Genomic DNA, 27,604 nt, shown 5'->3' on the forward strand with positions numbered 1-27,604 from the left:
AAAGCTAGTTCACACATTCATGAGCTCTAGACTGGACTATTGTAATGCACTATTAGGTGTTTGTCCTGCATCTTCAATAAACAAGCTACAGATAGTCCAAAATACAGCTGCTAGAGTCCTTACCAGGTCAAGAAAATATGATCATATTACCCCAATTTTAAAGTCTCTGCACTGGCTACCTATTAGGTTCCGCATCCGCTACAAAATAGCAGTTCTTATCTATAAGGCACTTAACGGTTTAGCTCCTGCGTACCTAACTAGTCTTCTACCATGCTACAATCCATCACGCTCCCTAAGATCACAAAACTCTGGACTGTTGGTAGTACCTAGGATAGCAAAGTCCACTAAAGGAGGTCGAGCTTTTTCACATTTGGCTCCCAAACTCTGGAACAGTCTTCCTGATAACGTTCGGGGTTCAGACACACTCTCTCTGTTTAAATCTAGATTAAAGACTCATCTTTTTAGCCAAGCATTCAAATAATGCATCTCATAAACTTTTCCTGCAGTTATATCTGATCAAATGTTCATTATTAATCTTTTAGCTCTGGTTTAACAAATCTTTCTTTTCTTAGTTTGAACAGCAGCTACGCTAATTATGTTCCTATTTGTTCTCTGTTTCTGTCATGGGATTGACATCCTGTGGTAACTAGGAATTCACAAGCTCCAGTGTGGATCCAGAACACTTAAGAAGAGATGATGAAAACCCCACAGACGACTTCAGATGATACCAACCCTGAAAACATACAGCACTACTGAATTCTGCTGCTAATTTATAGTGTTCTTTGTCTGTTTGATTACATCATTAATTGATCTTTACCACACATCTCTGCCATATGTACATCAAGCTACTACATATATTGTAAAAAATGTCAATTTGGTGTAAAGCTGCTTTGCAACGATATGTATCATGAAAGTGCTATACAAATAAATTTGAATTGAATTGAATTAAATTTCCTCCACCCTCCACCTGGCTCTTACTCACTTAGAAAACAAACACTCTTATGTTAGAATGCTATTCATTGACTTCAGCTCAACATTCAATACAATAATCCCACAACAGCTCATCAACAAACTAAACCTGCTGGGCCTTAACACCTCTGTAATTGGATCTTGGACTTTTTAACTGGAAGACCTCAGTCAGTTTGTGTCGGCCACAACACCTCGAGCACTACCACACTGGGAACGGGAGCTGCAGTGCTGCTGACAGCAAGACCCTACAGGTGCCCCTCTCCCCTCCCTTCTGGACATTTTCCTTGCACGATGCTCCAGTAAAGCCACCAGTATCGTGAAGGACCCCACCCACCCCTCCCATCATCTCTTCCAGCTCCTGCCTTCAGGAAGACGCTACAGGAGCATCAGAGCCCGCTCTGCAAGACTGCTCAACAGCTTTTTCCCCCAGGCTTTGAGAGCCCTCAATTCCAACCACCTCACCCCCCTCTGAAACCTTATCCACAATGTAAACTGTTGAAAAACTCAAAACACGGTGCACCTCTGAGTGTGCTCCATACAGGTGAGTGTGCTGGACAAACAACCTGTAAAAACACTCTTTTCTTTCTATATGCACCAGACACTTTCTTATTGACACTCCATGTTACAAGGACTTAATAAGGACTTAACAAATGTTTACTTGTCAGTGCACCACAAATCATATTCCACTATTTGCTTCTGCAATTAAAAACCTCTTCTGCACATTATCATCCACAGTTTTTATGTAAATTACTTGTCTGTTTTAGGTTATGTGTATGTGTAGTCAATTATTTATAGTACATGTATAGGTTTAAAAAACTGTTTCTACGTCTAGTGTATGTATGTTCATATTTATGTTTATTTATGTAGCACCATGATCCTGCGAGACACGACATTTCGTTTCACTGTATGTCCACACATGACTTGACTTGACTTGACTAAAGTACACTATTTCCTGGAGGACAGGACATAATGGCCACAAGTTTAATGTGTAAACAAACTCGCATGATCATAGCAACCAGGGATCATCAAAAATGAATACTATTGATAAATTAACATTTTATTTTGAATTAAGTATGCTACAAATGAAGATTTTTATTATTTTAGCCAAAATTATATTATATTGCACAACATTGCAGTTTGTTATTATGTTACAATGTATTCTGCAGAGGTTAAAGCAAAAAAAAAAAAAAAAAAAAAAAAAAAGTACCTTCCTGGTGGGAGGGTACATTGAAGACAATTTACTATAGAAAAGTTAGTGTTAGGGGCCTTTATTCTTTAGTTTTTAAAGAAAATAAGCAATTCGATAACAGATAGAGTACAACCCTTAAAGAGTCAGATGTTTGTTTTTTTGTTTTGTTTTGTTTTGTGCGTTTGTTTTTTTAAAGAAAACAAGTAGATAGAATTCGAATAGAGTGTGCTAGAGTTAGAGAGTCAAAGAAAGATGGACAAGATGTGTTTTAAGCCGACCTTGGAGATGGGTAAGGACTCATTCCACCATTTTGTAGGCAAACATTAATGCCTTGAATTCTGTGAGCAGCTGTTGGTTGCCAGTGCAAACTGATAAACAGAGGTGGGGGTTTTTTTGAGTTCTTTTTGGCTCATTAAAAATGAATCTTGCAGCTACGTTCTGGATTAACTGTTAAGGTTTGATAGAACTGGCTGGAAGACCTGCCAAAAGAGCATTGCAATAGTCCAGTCTGGACAAAAAATAAGACTGGCCAAGGACTTGTGAAGCACGTTCCCAAAGAAAGAGCCTGATCTTCCTGATGTAAAATAAAGCTAATCTGCAGGACCGGGCAGTTTTAGCAAGGTGGTCTGAGAAAGTCAGCTGATCATAAATCACAACAACTGTTTGGCTGTTTTTGAAACTGTTGGGAGATCTTCTCTTTGTCACTTAGGTCAATTTTTGATTTTTTTTAAGACAGATTACAAAACAACCACAGGCTAGCATCTGTTCCAGTAACAGTAATAAGGTAAATTACTAATTAATTAAGGTGAACTTCTGTATTTCAAATGAGTAAAAACCATTAGAGATGTATTTTTACTCACATCATCACTATGCTGCCTTATTTTTGGATATCTGAAAAATTAAGATGCCTTCTCATGCTAAAACACTGAACTTTTTAATCTTTTAGCTTTAGTTTAGTGGACAATTTCTGTCCTCTGGTGGAAGACAATGGCATTTAAACAAAAATGACATCATGAATTACAACTGTAACCAGTAGGTGACAGCAGAGGACCACTCATTTGCCATTGCAAATGTGCTTGTAACGTTTTGCTTTAAGTGTTCATACTAATAAGTAAATAATGCATTACATACTTTCAAATATTTTTCAGATTAAAAAAGTGACTGAAAATACTGTGCCTCTGTGTCATTACAGTCAGTTTCAAAACAAGCCACACTTGTAGGCTATATAGGCATTTTTAATATGACATGAGCAGTCCTAGCAGAGTGCTAAATAAGTTTGTGTTGTGTCAGAAATAAAGCATGAAGTTGAAGGGGGGCATTTTCAAAAAGTGGGGGGACACATCTTGTGTTACTTGGATGGCATCCACAGACAAAAGGGTGTGGGGCCCGATCACACTCAAAACCACATGCTTACAAAATGACAAGAAGCTACATGAGTGTTAGGGTTCTGTCCCTGAACCAGCAATGAACCCAAACAAAGTGACCAAGATGGTTACACATATACCTTTAGTAGGAGATCTACAGTAGATCAGACAGAAGAGCAGAAGTGCAGATCCAGATGCAGAAATACAGAGAATCAACATTATTATGTGTGAAACAGAGAAACCTGTCAAACATAAACACACAGTTAGTGAACACAGAGATACATTGTGTAACATTCCCTTTATTTCTACTAACTTTAAGAATGTGTGTAAATATAATGTGTCACACTGTGAGCGTGACTGTGACTTACAAAACATCTGCTCATGGATCTACTGAAGGGATAATATGTACGATATATGATATACATGAAGAATACCTGTTTACTGCTTCATGCTTCTATTACTGCTATTCTCACTTTCAATCATATGTTCATGAAAAAAAAAAAACTCTTGAAATCCTAAATTGACAGAGCAATGATGGGAAAACAGAAACTGAAATTAGCCCTGTTACTAATTATTGAAATACGGGATTAACTACCCGAGTACACACTTTACTGTGAAATTGTTTCGTTTACTACTGTAACCTCCTTTCCCTGATGGAGGGAACGAGAATAGACCTTTATCACAGTCCACGTGTCGTCACATCCAACTCCGAATAGTACCACTCTCAGACAAAAAAGGTAAAGGTCTGTCGCTGGTACAGTACCCTAAGGTAACAAAGTGAAAAGGTACATCTTTGTACCTTACCTACCCCTAAACAATACGTATTAGTACCTTAAAGGTACATATTAGAACTTTAAAAGTACATATTTATACCTTTTCACTTTGTACCTTATAGGGTACCCCCCCCCCAACCACAGAACTGTAGCTTTTTTTCTGACAGTGTAAAGGAATTTCTGCCTGTATTTTTGTCAATGAACAGACGCCAGTTTAGCAAAGAAAATTAAACTAATTTAGTTGTATGTCGCAATAAAAGGCAATATGCAAAACTGTTTGTTTTTCACTGACACCCTACTATGTATGTCATTCTTCACTTTACTGTGAAACTTTATCTGATCGACGTGATTGTCAGCACCGCCACTGTTGCCCGTCATGATATTAAATGAATAGCAGCACACTGCTCAAATTACTCCCAGAGGAATAATTGGAGTGATTAATGTTTTGTTAGATCAGGTCCCCACGCCAGACAATTAGGATCCAGCCCCGGACACCAGATCCTGTCAGAAAATATCAGTCTTTCGGTAACAGAACAACTAGTCAGCAAGCTGTAGTTACCTCAACCCCACTAAAAAGCAGGTTTCTGTCAGTTATGAAGCTGACCGATGGAAGCCAGAAACGAGCAGAAGCAAGAGACGAAGTGATGATGGTAAAAAAGGTATAACAGAATTTATTGAACAGTTTTAGTTGCGTATGTCTCAATGTTCAGACTTTGTCTGGGGAGAACAGCTCAAAGAACAATGATATATCAAACGGATTCAACATCCCATAAACCTTGAATTTCCATAAACATCCCTGTTATCTATTTCTTAGACCAAACAATTCATGAAACCCCACAATCATGGAACTGAACAATAATGAAAATGCATAAGCAAGGAAAATAGTAAGAAATATAAAATATAAAAACATATAAATGAATAATATATGAATAAATGATAAATACTTAAATAATCAAGTAAATAATTAAATATGAATTATGTGAATGACTAATGATTGTAAAATGATTATGAATAATTATGTAAATAAATGATTATAAATTAAATTAAAAACAAACATAAAATTTAAACACAACACAATAATTTGCATGGAAGGATATAAGCATCCTTCAGTTTATTTTTTAGTATTATTTTGTTTATTCTTGCAGTATATTTATTATGATTTACCTCCCATTTTTGTATAAAGTATAATGACAAGCTCATCAATGGGCAGTTTCAGTTTTAAAAGGACAGCTGCCTAATTTAGTTGCTAAAGTTAGAGTCACTGATGTCAATCAAGCAACAAAAGAAAGAAAAGAAAAATCACTCACTGCTCTTGATTGAATCACTTTAGTAACCCTAATAAAGATTAATCTTAATTTATTTATTTATATGAATAAAGATGTCTGCTTGAAAAAAATATGAACAAGTTGTTTTAAAGAATGCATAATTAGCCTATATAACAATTGCTATTTAATTGAAACGAAAACCATATTCTTGTTTTTTAAAAAGTGGTTTAATTTCATTTTAATATAACCGCATGTTGCGTCACAGCGGTTAATTCTGTCTCTATCATGATAAAACCTTAATCAAACTGAAGCATCCCTTAGATCCTTACATATGTGTGTGTACCTGGTATTTATCACGTTATGGGACCAAATGTCCCCACAAGGTCAAAATTTGCTGGTATTACTATCCTTGTGGGGACATTTGCGAGGTCCCCATGAGGAAACAGGCTTATAAATCATGCAGAATGAGTTTTTTTGAGAAAGTAAAAGTGTGCACAGTCTCCTGTGAGGGCTAGGTTTAGGTGTAGGGCAATAGAAAATACGGTTTGTACAGTAGTGTTTTAAGTATCACGTTTTATTACTATTATCATTCATTTTAATTCATTTATAATTATTTAAGCATTTTATCATTTATTATTTTATAATCATTAGTCATTCAAATGATTTATTATTTGATTATTTTTATCAATTGGTTATTTTTATAATTTGTCATTATATCATTTCAAGTTTTTTTTCCCCCATTTATTCACTATTTTATTATGCTTCTATATTTTACATTTCTTATTATTTTTCTTGCTTATGCATTTTCATTATTGTTCAATATCATGCTTGTGGGGTTTCATGAACTGTTTTGTCTGTATGAATGAGAGATAGTTAAAAGGAGAATATTTATGGAAACCCAAGGACTACGGGATGTTGTTGTGAATCATTTGATATATCATTACTTGCTGATATTAAAGATGAAGTCTGAACACTGAGACATACTCAACTAAGACTGTTCAATAAACTGTCACTTTTTACCATCATCATTTGGTCAACTTCTTGACTGACAAAAGACTGTTAAATTACGACCTATGCTCTCACTGTCAAATTCATGCATTCGTGACCTCACGGTTAGATTATTGTAATTCTTTATTGGGTGGTTGTTCTGCTCGCTTAATAAACAAACTCCAGCTGGTCCAAAATGCAGCAGCTAGAGTTCTTACTAGAACCAAAAAGTATGATCATATTAGCCCGGTTCTGTCTACACCGCACTGGCTCCCTATTAAACATCGTATAGATTTTAAAATCCTGCTAATTACTTACAAAGCCCTGAATGGTTTAGCTCCTCAGTACCTGAGCGAGCTCTTATCACATTATAGTCCCTCACGTCCGCTGCGTTCCCAAAACTTGATTTGATAATACCTAGAACAGTGGTTCTCAAAGTGTGAGTACCACTAGTAGTACTCGGGCTGCCACTAGTGGTACACAGATGAATCACTAAATTAAATATAAATCAATGTTAAAACACAATACATTTTAAATCTTTTTTTTTTTTTTTTGAGTGTGTGTGTGTGTATATATACATATATATATATATATACACATTAGACCTACTATGCTACTGTATTTTAATGTTGGTCATTATGGTGGTACTTGGAGAGACAAATATTTTCTGAGGTGGTACTTGGTATAAAAAGAGAAAAAAGATATGTCTTTAGAGCAAATTTAAAGGCAGAAATGGAGGGGCCTAATCTTATATGGAGCAGTAGACTGTTCCAGAGTTTCAGACCAACAGTTGCAAAAGCTCGATCACCTCATTTACCAAAATTACACATGAAAGCACGCAACACAAGTTAGATGCGTATTTGTGCGGCAGAGTGTCTCTCTCGCACTGAATGACATGATGGACAACCAGCTGTCCAGTCCTGTGCCGTTCACACAACGCGTGTGTTCCAAGAATGCGGTTGTGAGTCCTGAAAATTTACGGGTGTGAGTTCAGTTATAGAATATGGTTGTCACACCCGTAAATAACCATACTGTGTGTGAACATAACCGTATTAAGGACTCAAATACAGGACTCACAACCGTATTCTGCTGCTGTGTGAACGTGGCCATATAGTAATTATCGCAACAGCCCTAATGGCACACAAATCTCACTCCCCAAATCTCACTGGCCTTTTTTGAATTCTCAAAGGTGATTGAGGCTCCTAGGAATGATGGAGGAAAGTCTTAACTGACTTTATGTAAAAATATATGTAACTACACAGGGCTCGAAATTGCGACCGTTTTGGTCGCATATGCTCCCAAAATTTAATCTGTGCGACGGTGCGAGAAATTATTGTGGTGCGACTTGTTTTAATTTCTTTACAAAACTTTTGCTAGCCTAACTACTGCCTGTGAGCTGATACAGTGACAGTTTCGCAGTTTTCTCCAACATTACATAAATAATTAAACTCGATCTTAAATGCAGATTTTAGATATTAGCCGTCAATCACTCACTGTCACTGACACTGCGCTCCGCTAAAACTCGGAACCCGCCGTTTTTTTCTCTCTCTCTCTCAACCAACCTCTGTTCCAGATTTGCACAAACTACAATGAAATTAGGGGTTGTGTTATAGGACGATTTTTGATTGTGGACAATTAAAATGTCGCCACAATCTGCTTTTGAAGAAATATACTATATTTCGTGCTACAGCGCACATTCTGTCAGTCTCAATATATTGTACAACGCGGCACATTCACATCAAATGATAACAGAGGGCGTAATTTCCACTGGGGACACACTTTTCAAAATCCCGACTGTGTCCCCCCACTTTCAAATTGTTTTGTTAAATTAATGTCTTGTCTTGTGGAATTCACGCTCAGCACCGTCGAGAGTTTCGCGCCATCGTTAAAACGAAACCGAAAGTAAAACTCGCGCGCCTTCAAAAGCAATTTTAATACCCCAAGTTTAAAGAGCGACTCCCCAATGTGCGCAAATTGGGCTACATAACATAACTTATAGCTGTAGGCTATAATAGGTTGTGTAGTTGTCTATAGCTCTTTATCATGCTTGGAAAAATTCGGTCACTATTTGCACTTTGAATATTGAGAGAGTATAGCCTACTGTGATTATGGCTGCATTTATTTTTTGCACTTAATACGACTAAGAAAGAACTGTGTCATTTATTTTTGGTTATTTGTACTGTAGACAGTTTAAAAATGCAGTGGTTGCCTCTAATTTAAATGGCTCTACATGTAATAGAGAAAATAAACATCTTATTTATGTACTCATGTTTTCATTCATTCTTGTCCCTTGCTTAAGGAGTAAAATAAACATTTAAAAAAAAGGCTTTCAGAATCAGCCCATTTGCTTGCAAAAACATCGACAATCAGAATCAGCCATGAAGAATCAAGATCGGTGCATTACTACAAAGAAATGCCGGGCCGAGTGCTGGCTGTTCTGCTCAATTGGCTGGTTGTGGTGCTCCTTAATATTCATTTGGTGCTCCCAAATTTTTTTTGGTGCTCCTAACTTTTTGAAGTTGGGAGCACCAGTGCTACCAAGTAAAAAAGTTAATTTCGAGCCCTGCTACACAATTAAAATTAAACGTGTATCAGTTTAGGCCAAATGATTGTGTGCATCTTTAACCACAACTCACCCAGTCTCTCCAGTTCTACAGTTGTATTGGCTGAAAGTCCTCCAGCAGACACCTCACACATGTAAACTCCTTTATCCTCAGTTCTGACACTCTTCAGTCTGAGAGAGAAGTTTCCTTTGGGGATTTCAGCAGTGAAGAACTCAACTCTGTCTCTGTATCGCTCATCTGATGCCTCTGGTGAAGTCTTATTGTTTTGGTAGAGAAGAACCTGAATATTTTCATCTGTTTTCTTCCATGAAACTTTCAAGTCTTCAGATGTGATGTGAGAGTCAACAGAGCATCTCAGAGTGACGTCTTTACCCACAGACGCAGATATGGAGCGACTCAATCCTGATACTCTCAAACGCTCTGAATAAATCATTGTAAATATACATTTGGTAATTAGTTTCTGGAAAATCATAGTGAAAATGAAGGAACTCATGTGTTCAATACTCACCAACACCATCAACTTTAATTTCAACCACAGTCTCCCCAGACTCTTGCTGAATGTAAACTGTACATGTGTATTGTCCCTCATCTTCAGATCTCAGATCGTCCAGCCGGAGGGAAAAGTTTCCACGTTGAATCTCCTCAGAAAAAAAATGAGCTCTATCCAAATAATCCTCCTGCTGGACCCCTGTTTGAGTCTCACCATCTTGAAACAGATGAACTAAAGTGTCTGAGTCTGTTCTCCTCCATTCCACCTCCAGACCCTCCACTGATAAAAGTTGATCAACAGAACAGGGCAAAACCACTGAAGATCCCAGAGGAGCAACCAGAGGACCAGAGGGACCTTTTACAATCAAACCTGAGACAGAGAAATGAAATAAAGTTTGTTTTATAGTTTCTCCAAGCATAAATGGATTCATACTACACATAGCATTATAACTGACATTAAAAAGATAATGTACAGTAGGTGCATTCAGGGATATCACTAGGGCACGACCCCAAATGTTGTTTTTGGTTTCTAGATATTTAGGCTGTTTACTCACACAGGGTCACTGACAACCTCATGATTTTGGTGTTTACATTTACAGCATCACAATATTTAATCTCTGGAAGCCTGTAATTCAAAAGGTTTTTTAGACGACTCAAGCTTCAGTATTTGACCATTTGTTTTACATTAATCTGTGATAATAGATGAGAGGTAAGAAACTCCTGTTTCTTTGTATTTATATCATCCACTACCGCAAACACTGTTCTTTTAGATGTAAAATGTATAGAAAGATGGATTCAGTCCTGAATGGTTATTTTAATCAAATATTCCATGGGTGTCTTTAAAAAATACAAAGGCTATGATTATCTGTATCAAATGATTTTGCACTTCACAAGCAAACAGTGTTTATGAATATTTTACAGGTATTATTTTATTTTCATTGTTATAGAAAAAAAAAAAAAAAAAAAAACAGTTTTTGACAATATTGGATATGAATGTTACCAAACAAAAGTTTAACAGTCTTGTATTTGAGCTGCTTCTTTCAGCTCTGCTCTGTCTGTAAATAAAAAAGCCGTCAATTGAGCTTTCATAACAGATCGTACAGAGTCTTATAAAACAGCACGACTAACGGCCTTGCCTTGAAGCCAAAGTATAGAAAGAACAATGGATAATAGAAAATAAATAATTAAGCATTAAAAATGGTTTGTTGAAGAGAGAGAGAGAGAGAGAGAGAGAGAGAGACGTAAAGATATAATATATTAATATTGTACGTACCATCGGTGATCATCAGCAGAACTGACATCAAAACACAGTTCGTTCGGTGCATCTTCAAATCATAAATTAAACCAAAACAATTATGCCCTTTAGCTATAAAAGACCACAAATAGCGATGTTTCTCTGACTGAAGCTCATGTTCGTGAAATGTCCGCGGACCAGTTTTACTTCCACATGTGTTCTTTAGTTTCAGTTTCAAATGTCTTGGAAGTATTAGTCGACCTTACACCGCGGTCAAGTGAGCCGCCATCTGCAAACGCCAGTCGCAATCTGGATTCGCTGCACGTCTATTGGTGGAATTACGGTACGGAGACACGAAGCGCCCAAAAAGGCGGTTAAAAATTAAATGTGCTCGGAAATAGGGAAAAAGTATTTACAAAACGTATTTATATTGTACATTATAGAAGATACAGTTATATTACATTCCAATAAATTGGAGTTTTCTGGAAAAATAAATAAATAAAGTCTGTGTACATTCTAACACTTAGTATTTGCTCCTTTTTTTTACCATGAACATTTCAATAAATTCTTTTTCTGAACAGCCATTTCTCTATCTGTGTTCACGATGTTTTAGTGTAGAATTTTACAGAAAATGAATGGCAGTAAGCATTATATAGCACTCATCAGTTCTTCACATTTATGGAAAAGGAAAGGAAATTACGTGACATGTGGCCAAGTATGGTGACCCATACTCGGAATTTGAGCTCTGCATTTAACCCATCCAAGTGCATACACACAGTAGTGAGACGTGGACTTATGAACTTGACAGATATGACAATTCAGCAACAAATGCAATTTGACCTGTTACTGAATTATCAATACTGTCAAGTTCATGGGTCCATAACTTCAAAATACTGTAGTGGAAATGACTGTAATTTTGTGTGGTGACAGTCAAGAGACTTGGGAATAAGCCCCCAATGGAATTTTTAAATCGCCCTCAAAGAAAGTTGAGCTATAGCGCCACCAATTGGGCCAATGAAGCAATTGACCTGTTACTGAATTGTCATATCTGTCAAGTTCATGGGTCCATAACTTCAAAATGTTATGGTGGAAATTACTATAATTTTGTGTGGTGATAGCCAGGTTCTAAACAAATTTCTAACGCACCCTCAATTCCACCTGTTACTGATCTGTTATTAATGGCCCAGTCCACATTTACATATGATTAAATATAGGTCCATCTTTTAAAAGGTACAGTAAACACACACACACACACACACACACACACATATATATATATATGTGTGTGTATAATAGATATATACAGTACAGTGTACAGTAACCAACAATATAATGGCTTAATCAGTTTAATTCACATTCATTTGTATAATGCATTTCACATCACATTTAATTTTTCAGAAACCAGAATAGTATTTATAGGAGTAGGTATCAGAAAGAACAGTTGAAATCATAGTACTTAAATTATAGTACTTACAGAATCTAGTAAAAATTATAATATTTACAAATTCTATTTATGCATTAAGCAAACTTTGATTGCATTTTAAAACAATGAAAATGCCATCATTTTGTATCTGGAGTCCTCGCAGGGGTAGGTGTCATCTATTCACAGGTGCTGGGCCTTATTAAGTCTTCATAAGAGGCGAGATTAAAAAAAAATAATAAATCGTTTGACACGTTCAAAGGATGATACGTTCAATAACTAACGAATAATGTTAGAATTATTCGAATAACGAATAATTAGATTTCATGTTGACAGCCTGTTTTCGCTCTTATCTCTGTGTTATTTACATTTAAGAATCGTTTATTGTTTGTATTTGAAAAACAGACGGTCCCTAAGTCGAGCGTGAATAAGAAGCTAAGAAAGGCGAAAACGCGCACGTCCTGATTTTGCTGAGTTAAATGTGTTCCTGGATCAACATATTTTGTTGACCCTGGAACAACATTTTAATCCAAAATTTTAATCTTGACCACATCCCTACACCTAAACCTAACCTTACCCATGAGTAATCCCTAAAATCAGAGGAAATGATAGATGAATGACACTGATGTACAAGCACCAAACACTGATTATAAGCCTAAACTTCACAAAAACTATAAACTGTTTTTCAAATCTGATTGGTTAATCACAATGTTGTTCCAGGGTCAACAAAGATTTTGATCCAGGAACATGTTGTACTTGGTTTTTAAGGTAAAGAAGCTGGATTCAGCCTGGTCCTGAAACCTGATACAGACAGAGTCTTGGGCATTCTTAAGAAGTATGAATAGAAATCTTGCTGTCAAGTTTGAAGGAATTTGAATAATGCATGTATAAATGTGAAAGAGTGGTCAGTGCTATGTGACAGACTTTGCTTTTCATTTACTGTAAAATTCTAGGCTAAAATCTTGTGAAAGTTGACACAGACAGAGTATGTTTATTGTACATTATAGAAGATACAATTATATTACATTCAAATATATTATAGCAAATATATAATGCAATGGTACTTTAAGAAAGTTATTTTCTGTGGCCAAGAAAATATAATTTCTTAGAGTTGATATAAAAATTATACTAAATGTTCGCTGGATGAACAGATTACTTGATGGAAAATTAATTCTGCTACTTGTACACTCAGTGCCAAGAAGTGTCAGAGCAGTGTACTTCTAGTTCTGGAGGACATAATAAGTACTAGAATATTATACATTTGCTGAATTAAATCTAAGGTGTACTCATTTCTGCAATCCTTCATTTAAACAAAACTGGGTAATTTGCTTATTTTACAGAAGATATTGGCATATATTTTGTAGTTTTTATTAAGTATATGTTTAATACATTTAATTTTTGCCATCTTTCCATGAATTATTGTAGTAATTATTAAGAAAATACATTGTTTACATTTATTCAGAGGGGGTGTACTCATTTATGTGTATACACTGTATATAATTTTGCATGCAATAGTCAAGACAGTAATCGACACATGATACACATGCAGCTTTAAAGACATTCTGTAGAACTGACACAGACACATTCCAATAAATATTGCAATATATGTGTCTGTATCAGTTCTACAGAATGTCTTTAAAGCTGCAGTCTTTAGCCTCCTTGTTGGTGCACCCGCCTCCAATCTGTTAAAAACGTAACAACCTCAGTGTTATATGGTTACATTTATTCTGACCCAGTTTTTTTTTTTTTTTTTTTATTTAAGCATTGGTCTCAAAAAACATAATTCAAAAAGATAAAGTTGTAGACAGAGATATATTTTTGCTGTGGCCTATAACTCAGAAGTGTGGTCTATTAATACCAGGTGTAAACATTTAGAAAGACGTCAGTATAATTTCAGTTTGAACTTTAGTTGCACATTGTTACTTTCGACCCCGTTGGTTGTGATGAAAGTAACACAACAATACAAGCTAGATGTTTTGTTACTCTTGCTTTTATTAAATATACATGACTATGATATTGTTAATATGTAACTACAAACATATTTTGTCTTTGCAAAAAAAAAATACATTTTCCTTTTAAATTTAAGTTTCATCAAATGTTTCAAAACCTGAGTGTACAAACGTGAATTATTTAAATTATTTATTTATTTATTCAACTTATTTTTATAAAACTTTTTTTAACAGAGTGAACAATATGAAAATTAGATTAGCATAATATAAATTCTCAACATAATTTAACAGTTGTCTCATTCATGTTTCCATCCAGTTGTTTGTATGCATAAATTCAAAATGTGCATAAAAGCATCTGGAAAAGCTAAGGTATGGCTAAAACCTAAATATGAATAAAGTAAATGTGATGTAGCAGCTGCCCTGAGACTGATGTTCCTGACAGAAACACCGTCTCATGAACATGTGGCTGAATCAGACCTCTGTCTGTCTTTCTGACAGAGGCATACTCTTTTGCTATAATACAACATAAACATTTATGATAATCGTTTTAATAAATGATGCAAGACACAGAAAGTCACCAAATTAGCTGCGGGATAAAACAAACACTTGCTGTCACTGTAGGAGGACAAAAGTAACATTGTTGAAAAGTAACGTTGTAACGTTGAAAGTGTTACTTTCATCCTGACAGGAACTCCTGACATTTAAATCCCATTTACTTCTGTACTGAAAAACTCTGAAAAGCCAAACTTCAGAATGTATTCATCTTATTTTTCAATGCGGAAGTAAGCTGTTTTCTGATAATGTGTTAGACTTCCTGTTCATAATCTGCCATAGAGAAATAACGAGTGTCGAGGGTTGAAGTGTCTTAAGCGGTGAAACAGTTTGCACTACAAACTATTGTGTTCATAATTAAGATAATACATTAAAATAATATGGTAAGACACATCAATTTGCAATATCAAGCAGCAAAACAAGCTGTTTTGCTGCTTGACGCGGATGAGACCGGAAACCAGACACATTAAATTTACAGACGGATGCTCCCACTCTTACAGCAAAAATAAGCTCATTACTGTGACACCTGGAATGAGAAAAACAACAACTAACAACTACTGTTTCCATAATTTAATTATTGTATTTGAAAACTGCTATCTGGACCTAACTGCGGGAAACAATGATGAAATCATGTTATATTTCTCAACCCCATCAAGCAAAAAAAAAAAAAAAAAAAAAAAGAAGCTGTAGTTTCTCAGTAAACCTTGGTGCAGATTTAACATTAAGAAACATGATTTACATATATGGTATACATTTACAACATATGAAATAAAGCACAATGTTACACAATACAAAGACAAGAAGAACAATAAATAATAATAATAATAATACTTGGGACTTTGAGTTAAATCTCTCATTTTGTGTTCCACATTAAGAATCTGACATGTTTTGTTCCCAGTTAGAAATTGTAGTTTAATTTAGAGTTAGAAATGTATTCATTTATTTATCTCTATTCCAGACTATTATGGAGGAGAATGGCTGATTTGCATGTACATGTAGTGCCTATGTTTGGGTGATTCTTGGCTGGAAACTTCATAAGGAAGGAATTACAGACATTTTCTAGCAAGAAGAAGGAAGACAACAATAACTCAGAGAAGTTTTGATGTTATATGAAGGATCTGAGCGGCCATCTGAAGATTTAGATTCAGTGATTCTGATGGGTGACACAGAACTGAACATTCACTGACTTTGTGATCCTGAACTGTGATCACTGTGATGTTGAGACTCAAACATCAATCCACAGGTGTGTCTTAAAATTAAAACTATAACACTGATTTTTCTTTCTGTTGATCTTGAAGGAGTCTCAGTTTACTTTGTACTGCTGAAGTTGATTTACAGCTGAAATTCATATAAAAGCAAATCACTATTACATGAATACAAATAACAAGTCCAATGACAGTTAAACATCCTGAATATATTTGCAACTATTTTCAAAACCAAACAAACATGCATTAAATAACAACCTCAATAACAAATGAAGAATGAAATTCAACTCATAAATCAAAGTCACAAGCTTCTCAAGACTGTTTTTTTTTTTTTTTTTTTTTTTCTAATTGCTGATTATGATTGCGTAACCACTGAATTCGGCTGATTTTCCTCTGCCACATCATTCCTGCTGTTCTCCTGGTTTTGTTCATTCAGTAGAGGTTTCATCTCATGTGACTCCGCTGGATTCTGGTTCTGGTTTGATCCACTGGCTGGAGTTTCATCAGAAGCTGCTGCTGCTGTATTCTGGGTTCACAATAAGACACATTTTAACATGTGTTTTCAACTACAGTTTCTCCTCAAACACTTGACAGTACACAGTTTAGTACTGCTGGAAGTGTTTGTGCCAGAGCAGATGATCAGGACTCTATTATTGACATTATTCAGCTATTACAGATTCACTGATCAATTACCTGAACTGATTTGTGTCAAATAAAGGAAACATGTTGAATCTACAGGACTGAAGAGCACTGATCTACAAACATCTCTAACAGTGATTCTGACACTAACCTGAGATTCCTGATTCTGTGATCCAGCAGCTGTAGTTCGAAGATACTTCATTGCCTTCTGTGTTCAGAAAAAACAGTTCATTTACACACATCTTCACTAAATGTGTTTCTGCTTTTCAGACAGTTGTTTAAAGGTTCAGTCAGTAATTTTGTCCCCATATTTTAAAAGAAAAGAATATCATATATCTGCACACTTTATCTCAGACTCCCCTCAACAGAGCTGCACAAAGTAATTTTTTATTTAGGGGAGACCGGGTATGGTTGTAACACTTTTTGTTTCAACATCTGTAACTCACTGAATTTTTTAGCTAGAGTGCTTAAACTCTTATGCAAAGTACCCACATTTGTGCACTACAAAAGGCACCACATCAAACCTCTGTAAGAATATCACAGTCCTTATAAGTTGATGTCAAAAACATGGAGTGCCTTTGTTACAATCCACCCCACTGCCGGGGTAGGTTGTAACAGTCAGACAAAAGAAGTAAAAACAGCAGCCACCTCATAAAGTTGGCTTCAAAAACAGTTTTATTGAAAAGAACAATACAAAACACATCGCACTTTCTACAGATGACCACAGCTCAAATCCACTTTCTGTTCGATGCAAGAGTGTGTGTGTGTGCACCTGGTATTCATCACGTTATGGGACCAAATGTCCCCACAAGGATAGTAATACCAGTAAATGTTGACCTTGTGGGGACATTTGTGAGGTCCCCATGAGGAAACAGGCTTATAAATCATAATCATTTTTGAGAAAGTAAAAGTGTGCACAGTCTCCTGTAAGGACTAGGTTTAGGTGTAGGGTGATAGAAAATACGGTTTGTACAGTATAAAAACCATTACACCTATGGAATGAACCCATAAAACATGGAAACACAACACGTGTGTGTGTGTGTGTGTGTGTGTGTGTGTGTGTGTGTGTGTGTGTGTAAATTGGGCTACTAGTACAAACTTCGTTAACAGTATTTATGCTAACTAAACTTTCAACTTCAGTGTACTGAGGTAAAGAATATGTAGATCTAACAAAAAACTGTGTACATTTGTGTGCGAGACTGTGTCTATGCATGCATTTTTTTTCAATCAGAGTCACAATGGTGACAAACCAGTGTTTTTTAACCTGAGTGCAGGATTAGTGGATCCAGAAATTGCATACGGCACATTTTACCCACATTTTCTTTGGCTTTGAGCTGCCAAAAACGCTCCATATAGACAACATGAAAGTTCTGAGTTCTATGTAAGCGAATGCTAAACTGTGTTACAACTTACCCCACTCCTGTCATCCAATGTTTTGTTAGCTGTATTAGCATTATGGTTTGAAATTAGCAGCGAGAATCTAAGTTATATGATTTTATCTGTAACAGTTTAAGTACTAGCTAAATGTAGTTTTGGTCTAAAAAAAAATTTAATTTTATGTCAAAATATATATATTTTTTTAGTCTTATAAAATCTGCATATAGCAAGGCTAGTAAAAAATGGCCTTGACAATCATTTATATAAGATCAGGGTGGAAGTGGGTAAATGATGAAATTATCAGAAGACTCCTAGCTTATCCCTGATAGGTGCAAATGGTGTTGTTACAACTCTCCCTATGCTACAACCATACCTGGTCTCCTCTATATAAATTGTACTTAATTTTACTCAGTTGAATGTCCAAGTATCTTGCCATTTCCTTGCCAATGTAACGGAGTAAAATTCCAAGTATTTTATTTCAATAAAACTCAAATAAAGTGCAAATTCCTCCCAAAAGAAGTAATGAAGTGCAATTAATTTACACATCTGCCAACTTAGCAATTTTGTTGCTAGATTTAGCAACTTCTAGATTTTAGACTACCCTAGCAACATTTTTTCAAAAAGCATCTAACAATTTAGCTGTTTTTAAAATCTATTTGGCAACTTAGCAGCTGTTATCAAATGATAAAAAGGCACAAATTTCACTCTAATTTACTCAAAAATTGGAAATCAAATGTGTCTAGCAGTACATTTATGTTCATTTATGATAACACCTTGTTATTAGTTTGTTTATGTGCTTGTTGATCAGTTACAAAAAAAAAAAAAAAAATTAAGTTGATCATAGCTCTATTGGTATCAATGGTTCTACGATTATCTTAAACTTGCGATGCTGTTAGGAAACGCAGCTCAGGTCTGTTTCCACAATGACATGTATAAAGTATAAATATTTCAGTCATATGCACCAGAGAAACAAAATGACCAAGTGCACCTTTAACATACAGCAGGTGAATGAATCACATCTGATGTACATTAAATCTGATACTAACCTGACATGACTGCAGACATGGTTTGATCCCTGAGGAGGAAAAGAGATTTACAGGATTACCCTAGTGGAAATACAAATATGTATCTGAAATACATTTATCTCATGATATGTATACTACAAATACATTTACATATTTATGTACTTAATAGAAGTACCCTGCAATTGTACTTTTTGCATACTAAACTGATATAACTAAAGTCTGCTAAATTGGAACAACTAATTTTGTACTTAATGCACTTTAATAGTGTGGAAGTTGTGCTGAAATCCAACTAAAAATACACTGAATTATATTTGATTGTGGTAAAGTGAAACTATTGCAAGTTTACTTCAGGTGCACTTTAATTATCTTGCATTTAAAGACTGATATTATACAGAGATCATGCAATCCTCATCATCAGTGACATTAAAACGTTAGGCTTAATATTAATAAATGTGCTTTTTGCACAAGTAGTACTCCAAATAAAGTTTAATTATCATTTTTATATCAGTGAGTCTCAAGCAATATGTCCATAATAGATTTGAACCATACTGAGTATGAATGTTATTTATATATATGTTTTTTTTTTTTATATCTATTACTTTTTTGCTAGGGTATTTAGATGCTGATTAGATTCAAACACATCAGACTGTATAATAGACGAGTCCTGCTTTTAACAAGGAAAATGAAAATAAACCTTCAAATATAATAATTTATTTCCTGTATAGTGACACATCCTAAAGATCATATCTTTAAATGAAAATGAAAATCCCTTAAACAAATTGGAGAGACACTAAAACACCTGGAGTGGTTGTAATAAATGTTGAGGTTTTACTCACAGGGTTCAATTATCATTAAAATCATCAGACATAAAGTGAAGATGAATTCAGAGGAGAAGACGATGATCCTCATGTCTCCAATCACACCTTTACCATTAACTGAGGATGAAAATCAACAACAACAGACATTGTTCACTCATATTCATCAACAACAGCATGAAACACTGATTATAAGCTCATATTATTGCTCCAAATTAATATCTGTGAATGGACATGAGAAGAATCTGATCAGAGTAACTTCTGCTTCATAGTGAGATACTACTCACTCAGTTTAGATTCAAATGTTGTATTAGTTTCTAATATACATTTATATGAAGAAATATGACTGTAATTGTATACTACAGTGTGTGTGATGTTGAAGTGTTGATTCACCTGTTTTGAGGATCAGTTCAGTCATCAGAGCAACAGAGTTCAGTAAAACAACACCAACTGATCCAAACAAATACATAGGAACAAGACGGAGAAACTCTGAAACATCAAATCATACATCTTTTAATATCATCAGCATTACATCAGATTAAATCACATTAAACACCACTACAGAGAAAAACACAACACATGAATGTATTTGATCTCCACATCTTTATAAGTTTGAGTCTTGGTGTGTTTGGAGTTTGATTCAGGAAAGATCTGCTTCATGAAACTAATAAGAATTGAATCAAGTTGAATGGTTTAAAAAGAAAAAAAAAAAAAAGAAAGATGACAGCAACACAACATTCATATACAAACACACAAATACACTTATATTTCTCTTGCATACACGTTTGCCATTTTATTTTTGTATAATTTTCTTATTTTCTATCTATTTATCTATTTATTGAAAAACTTGTCTCACTAACACATGCACTCTCTATTTTATTTTTTATAATTTTCTACTTTTCTTTCTATTTATTTATTTATTTATTTTATGTATTTTATTTTATTTCCTGTTTGTTCCTGTTCCTAGTGTGGATTATTTAAATAAATATGCATGTTCCTGATCTCCTCGTTCCTACTCCTCATTCCTGCACACGATGCCCGTGACACAAATGTACTCTCTTTTATTTTTTAAATTTTCCTCTTTTTTATATTTTATTTATTTATTAAAAACTTGTATTGATTTAAAAACTATGTAAAAAAAAAAGTTGTCCCTCTAACAAATGTACTCTCTATTTTATATTTTGTAATTTTTATTTTTTATATATATTTATTTACTGAAAAACCTTTTTCTCTAACACATGAACTCTCTATTCTATTTCTATGATTTTTTTCTTTTTTATATTTATTTATTTGTTTATTTATTTATTGAAAAACTTGTCTCTCTAACACATGCACTCTCAATTTTATTATTTTTTAATTTTCTTCTGTTTTTATATGTATTTATTTATTTATTAAAAACTTATTCCTATAACACATGCACTCTCAGAGCAGATGATTCATACTGTACCACATGATGACGAAAATGACCACAAGAATTTGATCACTGCCCAGAGTAACTGGAGAAACGCAATCATACAGGCCCATCCAACACAATCTGAACAACAACAAACTCATCAGCTTCATCGTCATCACCATCACAGGAACAGTTTCTTACAAGTGTTCATTAACTCACAAACAAACACTTCACTTTTTTAGCATTAATGTAAATTATACTAGAAAGATGTTTCAGTTTCTTATATTCCATTTAATATTTTCATACCCTTTTCATTTTCCAGAGTTATGATGTAGAAATAAACAATGCCAGCATTGATCAGTATCATGAGAGTAAACCACGCTGATCTCATGACCGCAGGTGAACCTGAAAAACACATTTCATGTTATTAAAACACTGCATTATTTTGACACTGTCTCAATAAAAAACATGCAAAAACCTCTTTAAAATTATGACCATTAAACATATAAACATGCTCAAACACAAATGCTCAAAACAACTGAACACAGATTATGATGTCTGAAATCACTGTAATTATTTCTACTCTCATTTAATCATCAACTCAACATCTGTGACGATGATTTATAATTCATGAATTGTATATTGATCACATTCTGATGAGTTATTAGTGTTTATATCAGGGATCAGATCATAATTCATCAAATACTTACAGCCCATCTGTTTACCACATGTAATGCTCCAATTGTATCTGGCGACTGTGAGAAACACTGGTAAAACTGTAACAATGATGAATCCTGTAAACAGAAGAGTGATTATTATATTAATTATTATATGAATGCAGATACTGAGATTCTCTGACAGACACAGCTGTTGTTGATGGTTAGTATGGCTGGATTGAGTTATCTGTTGGTTTAAAGGGGCTATGTGTCATGAGCCGGGTTTGATTCTTGTTATCTGTTCTTTTCTTTGTCTTGCCCTCTGTCCTAGACTCAGCTGTTACCTCTTTGTGCTGATTTCCCAGTCTATTTCTCTCTGCTCATTCCTAGGCTTTTCAACAGATTATTGTGTTCTGCTACTGTTCCGTCTCTGTGTCTAAATTTAAGGTCTGGATCAAGTCTTGTCTACTCGTGTTTAATCACAGTCGTGTCGTGTCGTGTTGTGTCACACTATAGACCCGCATTTTGTCAAGCCTTCCAGTTGCCTTCCGCTGCTGCTCAATCCCCTTCGGACATCGCTCTCCGGACCTGTCTACACAGCCTAGTGTGTCGCCCCCTCGCCCTGCTGTCCGGGACTGTCTATCCTTCAAGTTTTTCCTTGGTTCCACTTTTTTCCTGTGTTTTTTCTCCAGTATTGCATACACCCTTTTGGCCAGTGAACTGCATACTGCCTTAGTTTTCCTGAAGATAGATAAACAGCTAGTTTTTGACCAGCCTTTGCGTTTGGGTCCTTTTGCCGTGACACTATGCGTTGATACTCAAAACCATGATCAGCAATGCAGCGATTGGCTGGTGGCAAGACAGCAACGTAATGACATCATATAATTAAAAGAGACACCTGACGAAAAACTCGACACATTCCTGGACTTTTATAAGGAAACAGCCAAGTAAACAAATCTCCATAAATGTTATAACAGATCAATGAAATGTGCAGTGTTTCGTTTATTTTATTGTTCACCATTTCTAATATTTGTACAGGCTTTACATTTTTATTTCAATGTAATAATTAGCAATTAATTTTATTTTATTTTGTAAAAGAATTTGTTATGTGACAACATTAATTAAAGTTTCTTAATGGTCAAGATTTCACGTTATCTGCATCTCATGAAGAACAGGCCCCAGTATTGCTCGTGGTTTAGTTATTTAGTTGCACACAGTCTCATTTCTGTGAGTTTGTTCTAATAAATATCAACATTATTCTACCATTATTCCTTCATCATCTTTGGACTAATGTGTACAGTTTGAAGTAAATGCTATGCTCTTCAAAGATATTTTAATATTTAAAAGATATGTTATGAGTAAACTGTTCTCCTTTTTCTTCTTCCACACTCACTACTGGGTAAAAAGTGTAATTAATCAGATCAGTATATTTTAATTAACGTATATGAATCAAGCAGCAGTATCTCAAAATGCATCTGGAAAATAACTGGAAAATATCGGGAAAGTTTCCACAGATTTTTGTGGTTTGATTTTAATACTGTTGGATAATATATAATGTTTTCTTATACTACTCGTAAATTAATGTAAATCATTCATAAATGTAAACTCACCTCCTTGACCAGATCCAAAGGCAAAGAACAGGAGGATGAATTGTATTGAAGGCAGAACATTAAAGGTTATACCAGCCAGAACATAGAATGTAGCAGTGATCTGCTTATTTAATTTCCCAATTAATCTCACCAACACTGTAGAAAAAGAACAACATCAATTAATAAATCAATCCAAATGTTTGATATGACTTTGAATTAATGTCATTTAAAAAATTTAACTGGGCAATGTTCACACAATAATTCACCATTTCATCCATTTAAAAAATGCCTTTATAATCTTCGACACACAAGGAGAGCCTTTTTTTAGTTTAGGAGAAAGTTTTTTAGTTATATCAACTCAGTTATATTGAGTAGACATCAATATATTCAAGTCTGTGTTTTTGAGTAAACAGAGGCCTGATTACTTATTAAGTCAGGGGTGTATTTTTGAACAGGAGCATAGTTGGAAATTGTTCTTGTTTTCTTTGCATTACTTATTTATTCCATTTACTACTGCCCTTCAGAAGCTGTAACAATTCTGCGCAGAGCGAGGAATTTACACACTTTAAAAGGTGTAAGGTCCACGCAATTGGCCCAAGGAAGGTATCCAATGGTGGCCGAAGGTTTTCTTGCGTGTTGGGTCTTTCCAGTGTGCAAAGTTATTTAATTAAAGTTAAACTCAATCTGACTCCATTTTATTATGACCTCGAATTTAGGTTGTCATACGAATTGATTGTTTCTCTATTTGTAATTGTTATTATTTTAACATTTGCTTGTTCTATTTAACTCTTTACTTTATATTTACTCTATCATTAGGAATCTATGTCGCTCAGGGTGCCTCATGTCGGCCGATTTACATGGGCCCCACGATCACAAACCCTCCAGTCTGATCATTAATCAGAGGTTATGGCTAACTATTTAATAGACCGCCTCATGCTTGTCATGTTTTAAATAGTGGTTATGTTTATCCCCCTACAGTCACCTATGTAACAACTTAGTTAAAGCTCAAACTAAATCAGAGGTTACGGCTAGCACTATGAAGTATGCTAATAATCATGTTTTATCTAGCCCCCTATAGTTAGTCTAACTATATAACAACTTGAATAAAGCTGAGACTATAACCAGAGGTTATGGCTAGTACTATGAAATATGCCCGAACCATGCTAATACTCCAATAGTAATTTGTCTAGCCCCCCATAGTTAATGCAACTGCATAACAACTTAACTAAAGTCAAGCAGTTAGTCAGAAATCTAGAATCTCACCTGATGTGCCCCATGCTCCATCTAACCTGAGATCTAGTATGTACTTAACCCTGGACGCGTATTTGCGGTAACATACGCCTTCACTTAATCTACTTGAGAAAATCATTTCAGAGTAAGTCAGAATAAAATCAAATGTAACAATTTATTAGAAGTCAGGTAAATATGTATTATGCCAATTATACAGCCAATTCAAAGATATCAAATCAATACAAGACATCTCCAAGATGAGTCTAGGAGTAAGATGCATACCTGACTTTTTACATAAAAAATACATAGTATGACGTGTGTCAACACACTTCGTACTATGGGCTCATTCTGGCTACAGAAAGGCGCCCTGATCTTCTTGCTACACTTTTTCGAATACTTCAGACCCAGACAGACATCCCCGAAATGGAGACATGAACTAACGATTTAAATTTGCATTGATCAAGTCCTAGACTTGATCGTTTGCACCTTTTGGGGAAATAGACACTGGGAAATAGTACAACCTTAACAGTGAGCAATATATCTCTGAACTCTTAGGATCTGTTTACCAGAAACCCCCTGGCAGGTGTGTTGAGGCAAGCTGGAGCTAAACCAAGGACCAGGACTGAGTTTGGGCACCCCTGATTTAACCTTTACAACTAGAAAAACGTAATGTCAGTTGAAATGTAAGAAAAGCAATCCTCTAGTGGATCTTGCCATTTTGATTTTGGATTTCACAGTATCTCGTAAGTGTCCATGCTCTGCTTAGCAAACTTAAAGTCATGTGACTTATATTATAAATTCAAGGGTGAGGGTAAAGGAATAAGTTTTTTTTTTATGTAGATCTATATAAAGGCTATTACAGAAATAGACTACAGACATTTCATGAAGTAATAAATGTTAAAATAAAACACTGCAAAATCTTCACTGTATACATTAAAGATAATTCTTATTACAGTTAATAAGTGATTCAGTCAAGAACAGTGAGTGATTTTCTCTTTTTCTTTTGTTGTTTGATTATTGTTTGATGTGATCTGCTGCTGCAGGTTTACGCTGCTGTCGCTTTAAGATCTGACGCACATATCAAGTATTTTGACGCAGTGTTTCTCCCAACTGTTCAGGTTTAATTAAGATGAAACCGACTTCATTTACGTGAATAGTCTCCAGCATGCGTGTAGCAATAACAGATCCTATAACTACATTTTCTAAAATATGAACCTGTTCTAAATACTTTTTTTCAGGCAAACGATTTAATTTTTGTGTGCGTTCCTCTGTTCGAGAAGTTGTGACATAAGACACCCCTGATCACGTTTGATGAGAGTTACGCCTGTTTTAATGCTATTGAATAGGGTAATATGCAGTGGTGTAGTGCAGTACCTGCGGATACCCATTTCTTTATCAGTCGGCTTTGCGTGTACCCACTTCTGACCCCCCTCTAATGCGCATCATTCAGTATTGTCCTGCATTAGCCAAAATCATGACAGGCCACCATTTCTAATTCAATCGTATGTGAATAAAGGCTAATATTCGCTCAAAACACATAGTAAAGACGGTAGGAAATGTGGTGCCGGTTTCCTTTGAAATATGTTTGATTATTGCGCCTGACATGCGCGCGCGCCCGCTCCGTCCACGCCCTCACCAGATTTGCCAAGTAGTAAAATGAACAATTATCATTGAATCATTATTATTATTGAATTTGAATCAGTACATTATAACGAAAACAATACCTTAAAAATGAAAAGAATTAGATTTTTATGATCAGAAATTTCTTAAACTGGGTGAACCCCTGTAAACTTTTGTCCAAGGATTCAGTAGACGTTCAAACACCCAAACGATTTCATCAGAGATTGCGAGAGTCACGTCCAGATGTCAGTTAACGTTATTCTTTTTAGCGTGGCTTTGGCTTAAAAGTACGAACGATTGAGCTTATATAAGTGTGCAGCGATGTGCAGATCAGCAGAATCAATCTGCTGTTAAAAATGAATCATCCATTCATCATATCATCATGCAAAACTAAGAATTAGAATAATCGTAAACGACGATCGGGTGCTGTTATCTAAATCAGAGAAAAAAAAATAGAGGTGCGGGTGGGTGGTGGATCATTTATTTGAAGCTGCGGATTCGGGTGACGTTTGAGCTCATCTGCGCATCTCTAGTGCGCACATAAACCCGTCGGCTTTCAAGTAGCTACTGGACAAGACTTTCGTGATAATGCATCGAGTCAGTGACATTTCCGTCAACTGTCTCTGGACTCGGACGGACTCGGGATATTTTCAGAGTCCGAAAGGCTTGAGTCCGAGTCAAGTCCGAGTAAAAATGCATCCGAGTCCGTGACAAGTCCGAGTCGCCTAAAAATTGTACTCGAGACCGGACTCCAGTCCGAGTACCCCAACTCTACTAAAGACTTTACCTGCTAATCCACTGCATAATTTCAACTTCCATCCTTTAAATGGACAGTGACAATTTTCATTTCATACATTTTAAAATGTACACTTTGATTTATTTTACTTTCATTTTTTCTTCTGTTTGTTTCATCACTTTTATTTATTTTTCTCTCTATAATGTTTAAGTACTCTGATACTAAACACTCTGTGTGTGCATATAAAAAAACTCAGCTTGTCCAATGGAAATGTCTTAAATAACTGATAAATCAGGTCTGATGTTATGGTTTTTATATTTTGTGCCTTTAACCATTAAAAACACCATTAAAAATGTTTCACATGCATGACAGGAATGTTATTTACAATGCAGAAAGACACTTCTTGATGTGTTAGAAGTTTTATGCATATCAAAATTTAGTTAGAGCCTCAGTTCATAAAACGCTTAGTTCAAGCCTTCTAGGAACGCCAATAGTGTTTTTAGGCAACTCCGCTCATTAAAACCAAGGCCTGCTTGGAAACGCTCTGAAACGTCTTTTCTCAGT

The 27,604-nt window shown here is 35.2% G+C and overlaps 1 protein-coding gene across 1 annotated transcript in view; it reads right to left on the minus strand.

Moving 5' to 3' along the window:
- The window catches only part of LOC127162791 (uncharacterized), a gene marked incomplete at its 5' end in the record, with an annotated part of 236,588 nt that overhangs the window by 179,403 nt on the left and 29,581 nt on the right, over window positions 1-27,604 (minus strand). The window contains 8 exons of the mRNA XM_051105635.1: window positions 16,751-16,807; window positions 19,023-19,051; window positions 19,838-19,936; window positions 20,210-20,305; window positions 21,264-21,350; window positions 21,516-21,614; window positions 21,920-22,003; window positions 23,476-23,610. Of these exons, the coding sequence (XP_050961592.1) occupies window positions 16,751-16,807; window positions 19,023-19,051; window positions 19,838-19,936; window positions 20,210-20,305; window positions 21,264-21,350; window positions 21,516-21,614; window positions 21,920-22,003; window positions 23,476-23,610 (686 nt within the window). The remainder of the gene's footprint in view (window positions 1-16,750; window positions 16,808-19,022; window positions 19,052-19,837; window positions 19,937-20,209; window positions 20,306-21,263; window positions 21,351-21,515; window positions 21,615-21,919; window positions 22,004-23,475; window positions 23,611-27,604) is intronic.

Source organism: Labeo rohita, chromosome 3 (assembly GCF_022985175.1).
Source record: "Labeo rohita strain BAU-BD-2019 chromosome 3, IGBB_LRoh.1.0, whole genome shotgun sequence".
NCBI lineage: Eukaryota > Metazoa > Chordata > Actinopteri > Cypriniformes > Cyprinidae > Labeo > Labeo rohita.